A 16,664-nucleotide genomic window follows, 5' to 3' on the forward strand; every position below is an offset into this window, starting at 1 on the left:
CTATAAGGCAGTGCCTCTGGATATAGGTCATCTTAGGTCCGGTATAAAAGGGAGCCCAGCTCCTTGCTCTCTCATCCACCGCTCTTACCATCTTCTCCTTGGGAACCAGGTGAGTGTGAAGCTCCTCTCTGTCCTTCCGGCTCAACTAAAGGAGGTCTCAGCACAGTGAGTGTCTGAGAAGTTATCACCTTTGTGTCATGCCAAACGGTGGGACTTGTCACGGGGAAGAGAAGTGCAGATTTGTCCTGGACTCCGAGCCCGTGTGTAGGTAGCGTGGGGGCTCAAATTTGGGAACTAGCTGGATAGGCACGGGAGGGTATTTTGGGCCAGCAGCTAGCTGGATATCTGGAGTCCAAGAATCCTTTGACTTCGTCTTTGCATCCTTCAGCTGCCAAGAGTGTACGTGCTTTGATTTAGTTGTGGCCTGTTGGACCTCTGTTCCTCATGTATCCCCGTGTTCTGCTTCCTTCCTACTCTCACTCCCAACAGGTGCACCAGCAGTCCCAAGTCATGTCCTGCTGCGACCCATGTGTGCCATGCCGGCCCTGCGGCCCGACCCCTCTGGCCAGCAGCTGCAATGAGCCCTGTGTCAGGCAGTGCCAGAACTCCACCATCGTCATTGAGCCCTCTCCCGTGGTGGTGACCCTGCCCGGACCCATCCTCAGCTCCTTCCCGCAGAACACCGCCGTGGGCTCCTCCACCTCCGCTGCTGTTGGCAGCATCCTCAGCTGTCAGGGCGTGCCCATCACCTCGGGGGGCTTTGACCTCTCCTGCATTTCTAACCGCTACTGTGGCAGAAGGTGCAACTGAAGCAGTGCTGGGCACTGCTCCCAGTCAAGGTCCCCGTGGAAATCACAGCATGCCACTGGACAGGAGAACAAATGTGGTGCTGCTCTCTCTGCCCTGCAACACACACAGGACGGGGCCTGCTGGACTTCCCTGACCACATAGAGAAAGTCTACCCGTATTCTCTTTTGCTCTCTCTTCCTATCTAGTATCTCGCTTGTCTGTTTGCCTCAGACATCTCTGTCTGTACCCTGAAAACCAGCCTAAAGAGACCTGACGCCTCTCTTCATTGCTCGGCCAGTAAGTGTGGGCCTGGTGGCAACGCTGTCGTAGCACTGGGCAACAGGTTCATGCCCGTTGCTGCTGCTCCCCACACTTGCTGCCTGCGCTTGCAGTGACATCGTTTCCCTCCTCTGACTCATTAAACACTTGCTGCATCCTCTTCTGTGTCGTGCAGAGTTTCTGTTCTTGTCGTTTGCGCACAGATGTCCAAAGGAGAAAGCCACAGCTTGAGTGGGAATCACCGGTGGGAGGTTCCATCATTCTTCTAGATCTGGGTGGCGCCCACTGCTGCAATTTCATCTTTCAGGCACCCTCTGTTGAAGCAGAGGAAGTCATCCGCGATTCCTATTTAGCCAATGGCTGTTAGCCGTTGCCTGGCTGTGTCTCTGCTTAGACCTATCCCTTAGAGCCTGGAGCACCTCACGGGACCGGGCTTCTTGACCAATGAGAGCCGGTGTCCGGCCTGGCCTTCTGTTGGCCTCCTGGCTTGGTGCGCTGTAGCCACTGTGTGGAGCCTTCAGCCAGGCCCCTCTTGGGCCTGGCCCTGGCCTGGGTGCCGGCTCCTGCTCTCACCCTGGCACCAAAACCTTCTACGTGTAAATAACCCACGTGCTGCTTGCTTCAGGGCAGTGTCCTGTAGCTGCTTCTGGGCTGGCGTCACCTGCATTCAAAACCGAGATCTGTTGTGATGCGTCTACAGAACCACATTTTCCCAGTTCCTCCTTCTCTTGATTATGTCAAAATCCTCCTAGTGAAGAAGTTAAGTTATTGATGTCACCTCTCCTATTCCCTGTCTGCATCCCATGTTAATGGAGGTATTCTGGGAGGCTGTCCTTAGGGACACAGGAACTGAGCAGAGCAGGCAGTCCTTTCAGGACACCTTTCTGAGAGCAGAAGAGCTCTCCCTCCCAAAGGGACAGAAATGATGCAGGGAAGGACGGACACCAGTATGAGCAGCTGAGCAAGGACTGGATGGTCAAACTGGGGATACTGAGGAAAGGTATAGCCAGTGGAAGCTGGGATGAGTGGCCTAGGAAGTCTGCAGGCCTGCTGTCCAGATGTGCAGAGATGCAATCATGACTGCCGGGGCTCAGGTGGAGGTGAACTTGTTGAGAGGTGTGATAACTAAAACAATGAGATTCTAGAGGTTCCCTGGTCAGAAGACACAGCTGAAGTAGAACGTCCTACCTCAGATCAGTGAGCATGGTGACGAGTCTTCAACTGACATTGTTAAGGCAGCGATACTCAGCAAGTTCTTTGCCCTGGCCTTCCTTGGTAATCAGGCATCCCAGGTCTCTCACATCCTTGAACCTGTAGGCAGGGGTCGGGGGAGCAAAAACCCTCCGACTGTAGGAGCAGAGCACATTGGAGGCCACCTGATGAGACTGAAAGTGCACCACCCTCCAGGACTGGAGAAAGCAGCTTCTAGCTGTGACGTAGATGGTGTGGTTGATTGTACCCTCAGGAAATTTGCCAATTGGACTAAGGTGAATGGGGCATGTGATGGGACAGAGGTAATTGATGGCATCCTTAGGGACCAAGACAGGCATGAAAATCAGCCCATTTGAAATTCATGTAGGTCACGTGCAAGGTATATTGCACTTGGGTGATTGCAATCCCAGGTCTGTCCACAGTCTGAGAGAACACAGTGAGAGGAGGCCTGTGGAGAAGGACTGCCCATACTTGAAAATGACCTGTTAGCAGGATGGGGTATTATTGGAATCAGTATTTTTGTCTTGTCAGGTACTCTACACTCTTTTGATTGCGTGGGGTATTTCTGGTCACTTGGTCACAGAAGGGAAGAACGAACGGTAACTGCCAGGAGACTTCATTCTTCCGCTTCTGCTGTCTGCTTGGTGGAGGAAAAGCAAAAACAGACTGGGAGTCACACAGCTGCGCGCTCTCCTATCACTGCTCCCTTGTTTTTCCAGGCTACAGCATTACAGGAAGGGCTTTGGTTTTGCAAACTCTCATTTTGTTGGATTTAATTGCAGTCGTACTGTATTCTATTGTATTGTCTCACCTTCTGATGTTATACTTAGAAAATTAACTTTATCGCATAGGTGTTTGCCACTGTTTTCCTCACCTGGGCCCATCACCCTGCGTTTTCTCTCCCTTCTTGCCCCCTTCCTGGGGCCTGGGTCCCTGGGTCTCTTCGTTTCCTTCTCATGGGTCTAGCCTGAAGCAGGCCACACAGTGACATTAATTATTCTAGCTGAAAGTTTGGTAAGAAGACCATTAAGGCAACCTTTCAAATGAAAACACTGTGGGAGTCTGGGATGCAATGCGCTGCTTTGTCTCTGCTCTCTCTCCCAACAGGTGCCCCTTCAGCCCGATGATTAGTCCTGCTGTAAGCGGGGCCTGTCATGCCAGCCCTGCGGCCAGACCCCTCTGTCCAGCAGCAGCAGTGAACCCTATGTCAGACAGTGCCAGGACTCCACCATCATCCCTGAGCCGTCTTCTGGGCTCGTGACCCTGCCCGAACCAATCCTCAAAGCACCCCTGTGGGATCTTCAACCTCCGCACCTGTTTAGAATCCCTCCGCCTGGTACCCCTGTGCTCTGGCTGAATACTCCATTCAGCGACTGTCCAGGACTTCCACGGAGCCTGGCCAGGCCATGTGGATAACGGGAGGTCTGCAAATGTACACAAAGGGACACACGCAGCAGAGCTGGGACAAGGCTGCTCTAGATGAGGCCTTCACTGAAGGCTGAATGTCTACAGTTGCCTCCCCAACCCCCCACTTCCCCACCTGCCACCCCACTAGTAGGGAAGTTAGAGACTTGTGCTTCATCGTCTCAGAGCAAGAATTTTCTCATCTGGCCATAGGAGGCAGAAGAAGGACAAACCATACAGGGATGCAATGAAGGTTGCGGCAAATGTTTAATGAGCCTAAGGAGGGAATGGATGTGAGTTGAAGTGGAGATCCCAAGGGCAGAGAGCAGCAGAAGCAGACTGGAATCTGTTCCCCTTTTCCTATGGCAGAAGAGCCATGGGACACCCACCTAAATGCCCCTCAGAGGAGAGAGGCCAGCAGGTCCCTGGGACCTTCCCAGAGAGTTCTGGGGAGAGCAACGGAGAACAAAGAGAAGGGTGAGAAAGAATGAGTGGAAGAGAATATTGGTAGACATGGGCCGTGTTGTCAGAGATGCCGGCCTGGCCCCTGCTGTCCTGAGAGAGCAAGCCAGACGTGGTCATCTACACTGAAAACAGTGGCAGAAAGTCAGTTCTCCTGTCCAGCACCGTGTCGTGAGATTGTGGGGGACCTTGACTGGGAGCAGTGCCCAGCACCTTTAGTTGCACCTTCTGCCACAGTAGCGGTTGGAAATGCAGGAGAGGTCAAAGCCCCCCGAGGTGATGGGCACGCCCTGACAGCTGAGGATGCTGCCAACAGCAGCGGAGGTGGAGGAGCCCACGGCGGTGTTCTGCGGGAAGGAGCTGAGGATGGGTCCGGGCAGGGTCACCACCACGGGAGAGGGCTCAATGACGATGGTGGAGTCCTGGCACTGCCTGACACAGGGCTCATTGCAGCTGCTGGCCAGAGGAGTGGGGCCGCAGGGCCGGCATGGCACGCACGGGTCGCAGCAGGACATGTCTTTGGGTTGGCAGTGCACCTGTTGGGAGAGAGGACCGAGTGGAGAAAATAGAGAGTCAGGAGGAGGCTGCCATCCCACCAAGAGGGAATCATGCCCATGCAGTCCTGGGAGTTGGAAGCTGTGCACGGATGATCATCGGCTTCCTGGTCTGTTCCTGCCAGGTCCCAGAAAGAAGCACCCGGTGCCTATCAAGCTACTTCTTAGATCCTAGCCCAGAAGCCCCGCAGTGCAGTCCCAGCTACCGTCCAGGACCAACCTTCTGCCCACTTCCCTTTCCCACGACCAGCAGCTGCAAGCTTTGTCATGGTACAGAGCTGGTAGCACATGAGAGGTCTATAGACCTCAGGGCCTCCTGATGAAGAGAGAGAGAGAGAGAGAGACAGGAAGGGGGCTCACACTCGCCTGGTTCCCAGGAAGAAGGAGGCAAGAGAAGCGAATGAGAGAGTAAGGAGCTGGGCTGTCTTTTATAGTGGACCGAAGCTGACCCATATCCAGAGACATCAGAGACTTACAGTAGTGATTATTTTCTGACAAGCGCCTCTTGAATGCCAAGCATCCTAGCTAATGATATGGACAGTGTGCTGGCTTCCTGCGCAGCACTGCTGTGTTTCCAGCTTTGTGTAATTTCCATGCCACGCTGAAGGCATCTTTTGAGAGTAATGAGGGGAGGCCCAAGCATTTCCACACCACAGACACCAGGGTGGGAAACAGAGTGAATTCATGTGCTACAAGAGTCCAGCAAGTGGAAATGACGTCAGCCCGGGTCACTCCTCTGGGGCCTTTCTTAGGGGCCTTTCTTGCAGGAGGTGTACCATCTCCGGAGTGGGACCCGATTCCACTTGACACAAGTTTCTGGAAAATTCTGCCCTCCTGGTTTGTCTCCTCGTATTTTGCCATCCCGTCCGGTGCTGTCCCATCCTCTCCTGCACCATCTTGCTGCCCTCTGACCTTCTGCCTTTGCCTTGCAGGCACGTTGCAGGCAGGCAGCTGCTTTCTTCTCTGCTCGAGGAGTTTTGCAGCCACTCTGCAGCTAAGCTCACTCATGGCTGTAACCCAGCATGTGCTGCAGGTTGGGAAGAGCACAGACAGAACCCCGCTCATGCAGATTTGCCGTGCAGTCACACTGCGATCTACTTTTGTTTAGAAATCAAGCATAAAGGGCAGGAGACCAGCATGGACGAGCATGGCACTCACGGAGAAACTCCAGGGGAGGAAAAGTTGTCTTTACAATGTGCATCATGAGCCTGGTCACTTGGGAGGGATATAGTCAGACTGGTGTCTGAGTCTGTAAGGATGCAAGAAGGAAGGCTAAGGCCCAGAGAGAATTACATTTGGTGAGAGAGATCAAGGATAACGTGAAAGTCTTCTTTAAGTATGTCACGGGGACAAGCAAGACAAGAGAAAGTGTGGATCCCCTGCTTAATGTGGTGAGTGCCCTGGCCTTGTGGATGCTATGCCCAAGTAGTTGGAAGGAAAGAAGTTGATTGGAAGCAGTGAACACGGATTCACCAAAGGAGAAATCATGCTTGAGCAACCTCACAGGATTTTGTGATATCATCACCCACTGGGTGGATGAGGGGACAGCAGTGAACGATGTGTACCTTGACCCCAGCAAGGCAACAAACAGGTACTGTAGCATTGGACATTGCTACATGTTCAGCTCATCTGAAGATGATCTCTCGAGGTCCCTTCCAATCCCTGCAAATCTGTGATTCTGTGATCCTGCTGGCTTTTGCTGGGCTTCTGCATGAACTCCCTCAGCCCTGATGCCTTGGATCAAGACCTACAGAGTGAGACATGGGAATAATCCTCTTAGTCCTGTGTGATTCTTCTTGAAATCAGCGGTTCCCCCACCTGGGAGGGTATATGATTTACCTGCTGTCTGTATGGCTCCCGTCATTTTTTTCTTATTAAAATAGCCCTCCTGTTGCAGCCTTTGCTCTTGAGACATTTTGAGGTCTGGAGAGGACTCTGCGCAACTTGGTGCCCCATTCCGTGATGAGTGAGACAAAAAGCAAGGAGACAAAACACAGCAGCAGAATTGGCCACACAGAGAAGGGGTCAAGACTCCACACTCACGAGCTGGTACAGCTCTTGCCAGAAGGGCCCCTAAGAAACCTTAAGGAGTGACCTAGGCTGACATCATCTGCCTTGGCTGGACTCTGGTAGCACACAAAATGAGTCTGTTGCTCTCACTGGTGTTTGTGGTGCGGAAATGCTTGGGCTTCCCTTCCTGCCTCCCAGAAGATGCCTTCAGTCAGGAAGTGACATGGCGTAAAGCCAGAAATGAAACCGAACTGCTCAGGAAGCCAGCAGACCACCCATATCATTATCTGGGATGATTTGCATTCTGGGCAAGAAAAGCGTGTCAGCAAATAATCACCACTATAAGCAATGCCTCTGGATATAGGTCATCTTAGGTCCGGTATAAAAGGGAGCCCAGCTCCTTGCTTTCTCATCCACCGTTCTTACCATCTTCTCCTTGGGAACCAGGTGAGTGTGAAGCTCCTCTCTGTCCTTCCGGCTCAACTAAAGGAGGTCTCAGCACAGTGAGTGTCTGAGAAGTTATCACCTTTGTGTCATGCCAAACGGTGGGACTTGTCACGGGGAAGAGAAGTGCAGATTTGTCCTGGACTCCGAGCCCGTGTGTAGGTAGCGTGGGGGCTCAAATTTGGGAACTAGCTGGATAGGCACGGGAGGGTATTTTGGGCCAGCAGCTAGCTGGATATTTGGAGTCCAAGAATCCTTTGACTTCGTCTTTGCATCCTTCAGCTGCCAAGAGTGTACGTGCTTTGATTTAGTTGTGGCCTGTTGGACCTCTGTTCCTCATGTATCCCCGTGTTCTGCTTCCTTCCTACTCTCACTCCCAACAGGTGCACCAGCAGTCCCAAGTCATGTCCTGCTGCGACCCATGTGTGCCATGCCGGCCCTGCGGCCCGACCCCTCTGGCCAGCAGCTGCAATGAGCCCTGTGTCAGGCAGTGCCAGAACTCCACCATCGTCATTGAGCCCTCTCCCGTGGTGGTGACCCTGCCCGGACCCATCCTCAGCTCCTTCCCGCAGAACACCGCCGTGGGCTCCTCCACCTCCGCTGCTGTTGGCAGCATCCTCAGCTGTCAGGGCGTGCCCATCACCTCGGGGGGCTTTGACCTCTCCTGCATTTCTAACCGCTACTGTGGCAGAAGGTGCAACTGAAGGTGCTGGGCACTGCTCCCAGTCAAGGTCCCCGTGGAAATCACAGCATGCCACTGGACAGGAGAACAAATGTGGTGCTGCTCTCTCTGCCCTGCAACACACACAGGACGGGGCCTGCTGGACTTCCCTGACCACATAGAGAAAGTCTACCCGTATTCTCTTTTGCTCTCTCTTCCTATCTAGTATCTCGCTTGTCTGTTTGCCTCAGACATCTCTGTCTGTACCCTGAAAACCAGCCTAAAGAGACCTGACGCCTCTCTTCATTTCTCGGCCAGTAAGTGTGGGCCTGGTGGCAACGCTGTCGTAGCACTGGGCAACAGGTTCATGCCCGTTGCTGCTGCTCCCCACACTTGCTGCCTGCGCTTGCAGTGACATCGTTTCCCTCCTCTGACTCATTAAACACTTGCTGCATCCTCTTCTGTGTCGTGCAGAGTTTCTGTTCTTGTCGTTTGCGCACAGATGTCCAAAGGAGAAAGCCACGGCTTGAGTGGGAATCACCGGTGGGAGGTTCCATCATTCTTCTAGATCTGGGCGGCCTGTCAGCGCACACTGCTGCAATTTCATCTTTCAGGCACCCTCTGTTGAAGCAGAGGAAGTCATCCGCGATTCCTATTTAGCCAATGGCTGTTAGCCGTTGCCTGGCTGTGTCTCTGCTTAGACCTATCCCTTAGAGCCTGGAGCACCTCACGGGACCGGGCTTCTTGACCAATGAGAGCCGGTGTCCGGCCTGGCCTTCTGTTGGCCTCCTGGCTTGGTGCGCTGTAGCCACTGTGTGGAGCCTTCAGCCAGGCCCCTCTTGGGCCTGGCCCTGGCCTGGGTGCCGGCTCCTGCTCTCACCCTGGCACCAAAACCTTCTACGTGTAAATAACCCACGTGCTGCTTGCTTCAGGGCAGTGTCCTGTAGCTGCTTCTGGGCTGGCGTCACCTGCATTCAAAACCGAGATCTGTTGTGATGCGTCTACAGAACCACATTTTCCCAGTTCCTCCTTCTCTTGATTATGTCAAAATCCTCCTAGTGAAGAAGTTAAGTTATTGATGTCGCCTCTCCTATTCCCTGTCTGCATCCCATGTTAATGGAGGTATTCTGGGAGGCTGTCCTTAGGGACACAGGAACTGAGCAGAGCAGGCAGTCCTTTCAGGACACCTTTCTGAGAGCAGAAGAGCTCTCCCTCCCAAAGGGACAGAAATGATGCAGGGAAGGACGGACACCAGTATGAGCAGCTGAGCAAGGACTGGATGGTCAAACTGGGGATACTGAGGAAAGGTATAGCCAGTGGAAGCTGGGATGAGTGGCCTAGGAAGTCTGCAGGCCTGCTGTCCAGATGTGCAGAGATGCAATCATGACTGCCGGGGCTCAGGTGGAGGTGAACTTGTTGAGAGGTGTGATAACTAAAACAATGAGATTCTAGAGGTTCCCTGGTCAGAAGACACAGCTGAAGTAGAACGTCCTACCTCAGATCAGTGAGCATGGTGACGAGTCTTCAACTGACATTGTTAAGGCAGCGATACTCAGCAAGTTCTTTGCCCTGGCCTTCCTTGGTAATCAGGCATCCCAGGTCTCTCACATCCTTGAACCTGTAGGCAGGGGTCGGGGGAGCAAAAACCCTCCGACTGTAGGAGCAGAGCACATTGGAGGCCACCTGATGAGACTGAAAGTGCACCACCCTCCAGGACTGGAGAAAGCAGCTTCTAGCTGTGACGTAGATGGTGTGGTTGATTGTACCCTCAGGAAATTTGCCAATTGGACTAAGGTGAATGGGGCATGTGATGGGACAGAGGTAATTGATGGCATCCTTAGGGACCAAGACAGGCATGAAAATCAGCCCATTTGAAATTCATGTAGGTCACGTGCAAGGTATATTGCACTTGGGTGATTGCAATGCCAGGTCTGTCCACAGTCTGAGAGAACACAGTGAGAGGAGGCCTGTGGAGAAGGACTGCCCATACTTGAAAATGACCTGTTAGCAGGATGGGGTATTATTGGAATCAGTATTTTTGTCTTGTCAGGTACTCTACACTCTTTTGATTGCGTGGGGTATTTCTGGTCACTTGGTCACAGAAGGGAAGAACGAACGGTAACTGCCAGGAGACTTCATTCTTCCGCTTCTGCTGTCTGCTTGGTGGAGGAAAAGCAAAAACAGACTGGGAGTCACACAGCTGCGCGCTCTCCTATCACTGCTCCCTTGTTTTTCCAGGCTACAGCATTACAGGAAGGGCTTTGGTTTTGCAAACTCTCATTTTGTTGGATTTAATTGCAGTCGTACTGTATTCTATTGTATTGTCTCACCTTCTGATGTTATACTTAGAAAATTAACTTTATCGCATAGGTGTTTGCCACTGTTTTCCTCACCTGGGCCCATCACCCTGCGTTTTCTCTCCCTTCTTGCCCCCTTCCTGGGGCCTGGGTCCCTGGGTCTCTTCGTTTCCTTCTCATGGGTCTAGCCTGAAGCAGGCCACACAGTGACATTAATTATTCTAGCTGAAAGTTTGGTAAGAAGACCATTAAGGCAACCTTTCAAATGAAAACACTGTGGGAGTCTGGGATGCAATGCGCTGCTTTGTCTCTGCTCTCTCTCCCAACAGGTGCCCCTTCAGCCCGATGATTAGTCCTGCTGTAAGCGGGGCCTGTCATGCCAGCCCTGCGGCCAGACCCCTCTGTCCAGCAGCAGCAGTGAACCCTATGTCAGACAGTGCCAGGACTCCACCATCATCCCTGAGCCGTCTTCTGGGCTCGTGACCCTGCCCGAACCAATCCTCAAAGCACCCCTGTGGGATCTTCAACCTCCGCACCTGTTTAGAATCCCTCCGCCTGGTACCCCTGTGCTCTGGCTGAATACTCCATTCAGCGACTGTCCAGGACTTCCACGGAGCCTGGCCAGGCCATGTGGATAACGGGAGGTCTGCAAATGTACACAAAGGGACACACGCAGCAGAGCTGGGACAAGGCTGCTCTAGATGAGGCCTTCACTGAAGGCTGAATGTCTACACTTGCCTCCCCAACCCCCCACTTCCCCACCTGCCACCCCACTAGTAGGGAAGTTAGAGACTTGTGCTTCATCGTCTCAGAGCAAGAATTTTCTCATCTGGCCATAGGAGGCAGAAGAAGGACAAACCATACAGGGATGCAATGAAGGTTGCGGCAAATGTTTAATGAGCCTAAGGAGGGAATGGATGTGAGTTGAAGTGGAGATCCCAAGGGCAGAGAGCAGCAGAAGCAGACTGGAATCTGTTCCCCTTTTCCTATGGCAGAAGAGCCATGGGACACCCACCTAAATGCCCCTCAGAGGAGAGAGGCCAGCAGGTCCCTGGGACCTTCCCAGAGAGTTCTGGGGAGAGCAACGGAGAACAAAGAGAAGGGTGAGAAAGAATGAGTGGAAGAGAATATTGGTAGACATGGGCCGTGTTGTCAGAGATGCCGGCCTGGCCCCTGCTGTCCTGAGAGAGCAAGCCAGACGTGGTCATCTACACTGAAAACAGTGGCAGAAAGTCAGTTCTCCTGTCCAGCACCGTGTCGTGAGATTGTGGGGGACCTTGACTGGGAGCAGTGCCCAGCACCTTCAGTTGCACCTTCTGCCACAGTAGCGGTTGGAAATGCAGGAGAGGTCAAAGCCCCCCGAGGTGATGGGCACGCCCTGACAGCTGAGGATGCTGCCAACAGCAGCGGAGGTGGAGGAGCCCACGGCGGTGTTCTGCGGGAAGGAGCTGAGGATGGGTCCGGGCAGGGTCACCACCACGGGAGAGGGCTCAATGACGATGGTGGAGTCCTGGCACTGCCTGACACAGGGCTCATTGCAGCTGCTGGCCAGAGGAGTGGGGCCGCAGGGCCGGCATGGCACGCACGGGTCGCAGCAGGACATGTCTTTGGGTTGGCAGTGCACCTGTTGGGAGAGAGGACCGAGTGGAGAAAATAGAGAGTCAGGAGGAGGCTGCCATCCCACCAAGAGGGAATCATGCCCATGCAGTCCTGGGAGTTGGAAGCTGTGCACGGATGATCATCGGCTTCCTGGTCTGTTCCTGCCAGGTCCCAGAAAGAAGCACCCGGTGCCTATCAAGCTACTTCTTAGATCCTAGCCCAGAAGCCCCGCAGTGCAGTCCCAGCTACCGTCCAGGACCAACCTTCTGCCCACTTCCCTTTCCCACGACCAGCAGCTGCAAGCTTTGTCATGGTACAGAGCTGGTAGCACATGAGAGGTCTATAGACCTCAGGGCCTCCTGATGAAGAGAGAGAGAGAGAGAGAGACAGGAAGGGGGCTCACACTCGCCTGGTTCCCAGGAAGAAGGAGGCAAGAGAAGCGAATGAGAGAGTAAGGAGCTGGGCTGTCTTTTATAGTGGACCGAAGCTGACCCATATCCAGAGACATCAGAGACTTACAGTAGTGATTATTTTCTGACAAGCGCCTCTTGAATGCCAAGCATCCTAGCTAATGATATGGACAGTGTGCTGGCTTCCTGCGCAGCACTGCTGTGTTTCCAGCTTTGTGTAATTTCCATGCCACGCTGAAGGCATCTTTTGAGAGTAATGAGGGGAGGCCCAAGCATTTCCACACCACAGACACCAGGGTGGGAAACAGAGTGAATTCATGTGCTACAAGAGTCCAGCAAGTGGAAATGACGTCAGCCCGGGTCACTCCTCTGGGGCCTTTCTTAGGGGCCTTTCTTGCAGGAGGTGTACCATCTCCGGAGTGGGACCCGATTCCACTTGACACAAGTTTCTGGAAAATTCTGCCCTCCTGGTTTGTCTCCTCGTATTTTGCCATCCCGTCCGGTGCTGTCCCATCCTCTCCTGCACCATCTTGCTGCCCTCTGACCTTCTGCCTTTGCCTTGCAGGCACGTTGCAGGCAGGCAGCTGCTTTCTTCTCTGCTCGAGGAGTTTTGCAGCCACTCTGCAGCTAAGCTCACTCATGGCTGTAACCCAGCATGTGCTGCAGGTTGGGAAGAGCACAGACAGAACCCCGCTCATGCAGATTTGCCGTGCAGTCACACTGCGATCTACTTTTGTTTAGAAATCAAGCATAAAGGGCAGGAGACCAGCATGGACGAGCATGGCACTCACGGAGAAACTCCAGGGGAGGAAAAGTTGTCTTTACAATGTGCATCATGAGCCTGGTCACTTGGGAGGGATATAGTCAGACTGGTGTCTGAGTCTGTAAGGATGCAAGAAGGAAGGCTAAGGCCCAGAGAGAATTACATTTGGTGAGAGAGATCAAGGATAACGTGAAAGTCTTCTTGAAGTATGTCACGGGGACAAGCAAGACAAGAGAAAGTGTGGATCCCCTGCTTAATGTGGTGAGTGCCCTGGCCTTGTGGATGCTATGCCCAAGTAGTTGGAAGGAAAGAAGTTGATTGGAAGCAGTGAACACGGATTCACCAAAGGAGAAATCATGCTTGAGCAACCTCACAGGATTTTGTGATATCATCACCCACTGGGTGGATGAGGGGACAGCAGTGAACGATGTGTACCTTGACCCCAGCAAGGCAACAAACAGGTACTGTAGCATTGGACATTGCTACATGTTCAGCTCATCTGAAGATGATCTCTCGAGGTCCCTTCCAATCCCTGCAAATCTGTGATTCTGTGATCCTGCTGGCTTCTGCTGGGCTTCTGCATGAACTCCCTCTGCCCTGATGCCTTGGATCAAGACCTACAGAGTGAGACATGGGAATAATCCTCTTAGTCCTGTGTGATTCTTCTTGAAATCAGCGGTTCCCCCACCTGGGAGGGTATATGATTTACCTGCTGTCTGTATGGCTCCCGTCATTTTTTTCTTATTAAAATAGCCCTCCTGTTGCAGCCTTTGCTCTTGAGACATTTTGAGGTCTGGAGAGGACTCTGCGCAACTTGGTGCCCCATTCCGTGATGAGTGAGACAAAAAGCAAGGAGACAAAACACAGCAGCAGAATTGGCCACACAGAGAAGGGGTCAAGACTCCACACTCACGAGCTGGTACAGCTCTTGCCAGAAGGGCCCCTAAGAAACCTTAAGGAGTGACCTAGGCTGACATCATCTGCCTTGGCTGGACTCTGGTAGCACACAAAATGAGTCTGTAGCTCTCACTGGTGTTTGTGGTGCGGAAATGCTTGGGCTTCCCTTCCTGCCTCCCAGAAGATGCCTTCAGTCAGGAAGTGACATGGCGTAAAGCCAGAAATGAAACCGAACTGCTCAGGAAGCCAGCAGACCACCCATATCATTATCTGGGATGATTTGCATTCTGGGCAAGAAAAGCGTGTCAGCAAATAATCACCACTATAAGCAATGCCTCTGGATATAGGTCATCTTAGGTCCGGTATAAAAGGGAGCCCAGCTCCTTGCTTTCTCATCCACCGTTCTTACCATCTTCTCCTTGGGAACCAGGTGAGTGTGAAGCTCCTCTCTGTCCTTCCGGCTCAACTAAAGGAGGTCTCAGCACAGTGAGTGTCTGAGAAGTGATCACCTTTGTGTCATGCCAAACGGTGGGACTTGTCACGGGGAAGAGAAGTGCAGATTTGTCCTGGACTCCGAGCCCGTGTGTAGGTAGCGTGGGGGCTCAAATTTGGGAACTAGCTGGATAGGCACGGGAGGGTATTTTGGGCCAGCAGCTAGCTGGATATTTGGAGTCCAAGAATCCTTTGACTTCGTCTTTGCATCCTTCAGCTGCCAAGAGTGTACGTGCTTTGATTTAGTTGTGGCCTGTTGGACCTCTGTTCCTCATGTATCCCCGTGTTCTGCTTCCTTCCTACTCTCACTCCCAACAGGTGCACCAGCAGTCCCAAGTCATGTCCTGCTGCGACCCATGTGTGCCATGCCGGCCCTGCGGCCCGACCCCTCTGGCCAGCAGCTGCAATGAGCCCTGTGTCAGGCAGTGCCAGAACTCCACCATCGTCATTGAGCCCTCTCCCGTGGTGGTGACCCTGCCCGGACCCATCCTCAGCTCCTTCCCGCAGAACACCGCCGTGGGCTCCTCCACCTCCGCTGCTGTTGGCAGCATCCTCAGCTGTCAGGGCGTGCCCATCACCTCGGGGGGCTTTGACCTCTCCTGCATTTCTAACCGCTACTGTGGCAGAAGGTGCAACTGAAGGTGCTGGGCACTGCTCCCAGTCAAGGTCCCCGTGGAAATCACAGCATGCCACTGGACAGGAGAACAAATGTGGTGCTGCTCTCTCTGCCCTGCAACACACACAGGACGGGGCCTGCTGGACTTCCCTGACCACATAGAGAAAGTCTACCCGTATTCTCTTTTGCTCTCTCTTCCTATCTAGTATCTCGCTTGTCTGTTTGCCTCAGACATCTCTGTCTGTACCCTGAAAACCAGCCTAAAGAGACCTGACGCCTCTCTTCATTTCTCGGCCAGTAAGTGTGGGCCTGGTGGCAACGCTGTCGTAGCACTGGGCAACAGGTTCATGCCCGTTGCTGCTGCTCCCCACACTTGCTGCCTGCGCTTGCAGTGACATCGTTTCCCTCCTCTGACTCATTAAACACTTGCTGCATCCTCTTCTGTGTCGTGCAGAGTTTCTGTTCTTGTCGTTTGCGCACAGATGTCCAAAGGAGAAAGCCACGGCTTGAGTGGGAATCACCGGTGGGAGGTTCCATCATTCTTCTAGATCTGGGCGGCCTGTCAGCGCACACTGCTGCAATTTCATCTTTCAGGCACCCTCTGTTGAAGCAGAGGAAGTCATCCGCGATTCCTATTTAGCCAATGGCTGTTAGCCGTTGCCTGGCTGTGTCTCTGCTTAGACCTATCCCTTAGAGCCTGGAGCACCTCACGGGACCGGGCTTCTTGACCAATGAGAGCCGGTGTCCGGCCTGGCCTTCTGTTGGCCTCCTGGCTTGGTGCGCTGTAGCCACTGTGTGGAGCCTTCAGCCAGGCCCCTCTTGGGCCTGGCCCTGGCCTGGGTGCCGGCTCCTGCTCTCACCCTGGCACCAAAACCTTCTACGTGTAAATAACCCACGTGCTGCTTGCTTCAGGGCAGTGTCCTGTAGCTGCTTCTGGGCTGGCGTCACCTGCATTCAAAACCGAGATCTGTTGTGATGCGTCTACAGAACCACATTTTCCCAGTTCCTCCTTCTCTTGATTATGTCAAAATCCTCCTAGTGAAGAAGTTAAGTTATTGATGTCGCCTCTCCTATTCCCTGTCTGCATCCCATGTTAATGGAGGTATTCTGGGAGGCTGTCCTTAGGGACACAGGAACTGAGCAGAGCAGGCAGTCCTTTCAGGACACCTTTCTGAGAGCAGAAGAGCTCTCCCTCCCAAAGGGACAGAAATGATGCAGGGAAGGACGGACACCAGTATGAGCAGCTGAGCAAGGACTGGATGGTCAAACTGGGGATACTGAGGAAAGGTATAGCCAGTGGAAGCTGGGATGAGTGGCCTAGGAAGTCTGCAGGCCTGCTGTCCAGATGTGCAGAGATGCAATCATGACTGCCGGGGCTCAGGTGGAGGTGAACTTGTTGAGAGGTGTGATAACTAAAACAATGAGATTCTAGAGGTTCCCTGGTCAGAAGACACAGCTGAAGTAGAACGTCCTACCTCAGATCAGTGAGCATGGTGACGAGTCTTCAACTGACATTGTTAAGGCAGCGATACTCAGCAAGTTCTTTGCCCTGGCCTTCCTTGGTAATCAGGCATCCCAGGTCTCTCACATCCTTGAACCTGTAGGCAGGGGTCGGGGGAGCAAAAACCCTCCGACTGTAGGAGCAGAGCACATTGGAGGCCACCTGATGAGACTGAAAGTGCACCACCCTCCAGGACTGGAGAAAGCAGCTTCTAGCTGTGACGTAGATGGTGTGGTTGATTGTACCCTCAGGAAATTTGCCAATTGGACTAAGG

The 16,664-nt window shown here is 53.2% G+C and overlaps 5 protein-coding genes across 5 annotated transcripts; 3 read left to right on the plus strand and 2 right to left on the minus strand.

Annotated features, from left to right (window-relative positions):
* Window positions 1-13: 13 nt before the first annotated feature.
* Window positions 14-810, plus strand: LOC128076281 (feather keratin Cos1-1/Cos1-3/Cos2-1-like; the record flags this gene model as incomplete). Its single annotated transcript, XM_052673719.1, has 2 exons — window positions 14-109; window positions 490-810. Coding segments are annotated over 2 exons (417 nt in total), but the record flags the coding sequence as incomplete, so codon positions are not given.
* A 3,551-nt stretch (window positions 811-4,361) lies between these two features.
* On the minus strand, window positions 4,362-5,165 carry LOC128076294 (feather keratin Cos1-1/Cos1-3/Cos2-1-like). The gene is made up of 2 exons (XM_052673734.1): window positions 5,061-5,165; window positions 4,362-4,682 (listed from the first exon to the last, which is right to left on the minus strand). The coding sequence occupies exons 1-2, from the start codon at window positions 5,163-5,165 to the stop codon at window positions 4,362-4,364; spliced, it is 426 nt and encodes a 141-aa protein (XP_052529694.1).
* A 1,893-nt stretch (window positions 5,166-7,058) lies between these two features.
* Window positions 7,059-7,858, plus strand: LOC128076283 (feather keratin Cos1-1/Cos1-3/Cos2-1-like). Its single transcript, XM_052673721.1, has 2 exons — window positions 7,059-7,157; window positions 7,538-7,858. Exons 1-2 carry the CDS (start codon window positions 7,059-7,061, stop codon window positions 7,856-7,858), a joined length of 420 nt encoding a protein of 139 aa, XP_052529681.1.
* A 3,557-nt stretch (window positions 7,859-11,415) lies between these two features.
* Window positions 11,416-12,219, minus strand: LOC128076295 (feather keratin Cos1-1/Cos1-3/Cos2-1-like). Its single transcript, XM_052673735.1, has 2 exons — window positions 12,115-12,219; window positions 11,416-11,736 (listed from the first exon to the last, which is right to left on the minus strand). The coding sequence occupies exons 1-2, from the start codon at window positions 12,217-12,219 to the stop codon at window positions 11,416-11,418; spliced, it is 426 nt and encodes a 141-aa protein (XP_052529695.1).
* Window positions 12,220-14,112: 1,893 nt separating this feature from the next.
* On the plus strand, window positions 14,113-14,912 carry LOC128076284 (feather keratin Cos1-1/Cos1-3/Cos2-1-like). Its single transcript, XM_052673723.1, has 2 exons — window positions 14,113-14,211; window positions 14,592-14,912. Exons 1-2 carry the CDS (start codon window positions 14,113-14,115, stop codon window positions 14,910-14,912), a joined length of 420 nt encoding a protein of 139 aa, XP_052529683.1.
* Window positions 14,913-16,664: the final 1,752 nt, after the last annotated feature.

Source organism: Tympanuchus pallidicinctus, unplaced genomic scaffold, assembly GCF_026119805.1.
Source record: "Tympanuchus pallidicinctus isolate F22 unplaced genomic scaffold, pur_lepc_1.0 scaffold139, whole genome shotgun sequence".
In the NCBI taxonomy this organism is placed as follows: Eukaryota; Metazoa; Chordata; class Aves; order Galliformes; family Phasianidae; genus Tympanuchus; species Tympanuchus pallidicinctus.

What these genes read in the sequence shown, in the direction of transcription:
- LOC128076283 (XM_052673721.1), top strand. Translation starts at nt 7,059, where the DNA reads ATGCCTCTGGATATAGGTCATCTTAGGTCCGGTATAAAAGGGAGCCCA. An exon ending in ATCTTCTCCTTGGGAACCAG is followed by an intron (nt 7,158 to 7,537) that starts GTGAGTGTGAAG and finishes CACTCCCAACAG; the next exon opens with GTGCACCAGCAGTCCCAAGT.
- LOC128076294 (XM_052673734.1), bottom strand. Translation starts at nt 5,165, where the DNA reads ATGTCTCTGGATATGGGTCAGCTTCGGTCCACTATAAAAGACAGCCCA. An exon ending in TTCCTGGGAACCAGGCGAGT is followed by an intron (nt 4,683 to 5,060) that starts GTGAGCCCCCTT and finishes CTCTCCCAACAG; the next exon opens with GTGCACTGCCAACCCAAAGA.
- LOC128076284 (XM_052673723.1), top strand. Translation starts at nt 14,113, where the DNA reads ATGCCTCTGGATATAGGTCATCTTAGGTCCGGTATAAAAGGGAGCCCA. An exon ending in ATCTTCTCCTTGGGAACCAG is followed by an intron (nt 14,212 to 14,591) that starts GTGAGTGTGAAG and finishes CACTCCCAACAG; the next exon opens with GTGCACCAGCAGTCCCAAGT.
- LOC128076295 (XM_052673735.1), bottom strand. Translation starts at nt 12,219, where the DNA reads ATGTCTCTGGATATGGGTCAGCTTCGGTCCACTATAAAAGACAGCCCA. An exon ending in TTCCTGGGAACCAGGCGAGT is followed by an intron (nt 11,737 to 12,114) that starts GTGAGCCCCCTT and finishes CTCTCCCAACAG; the next exon opens with GTGCACTGCCAACCCAAAGA.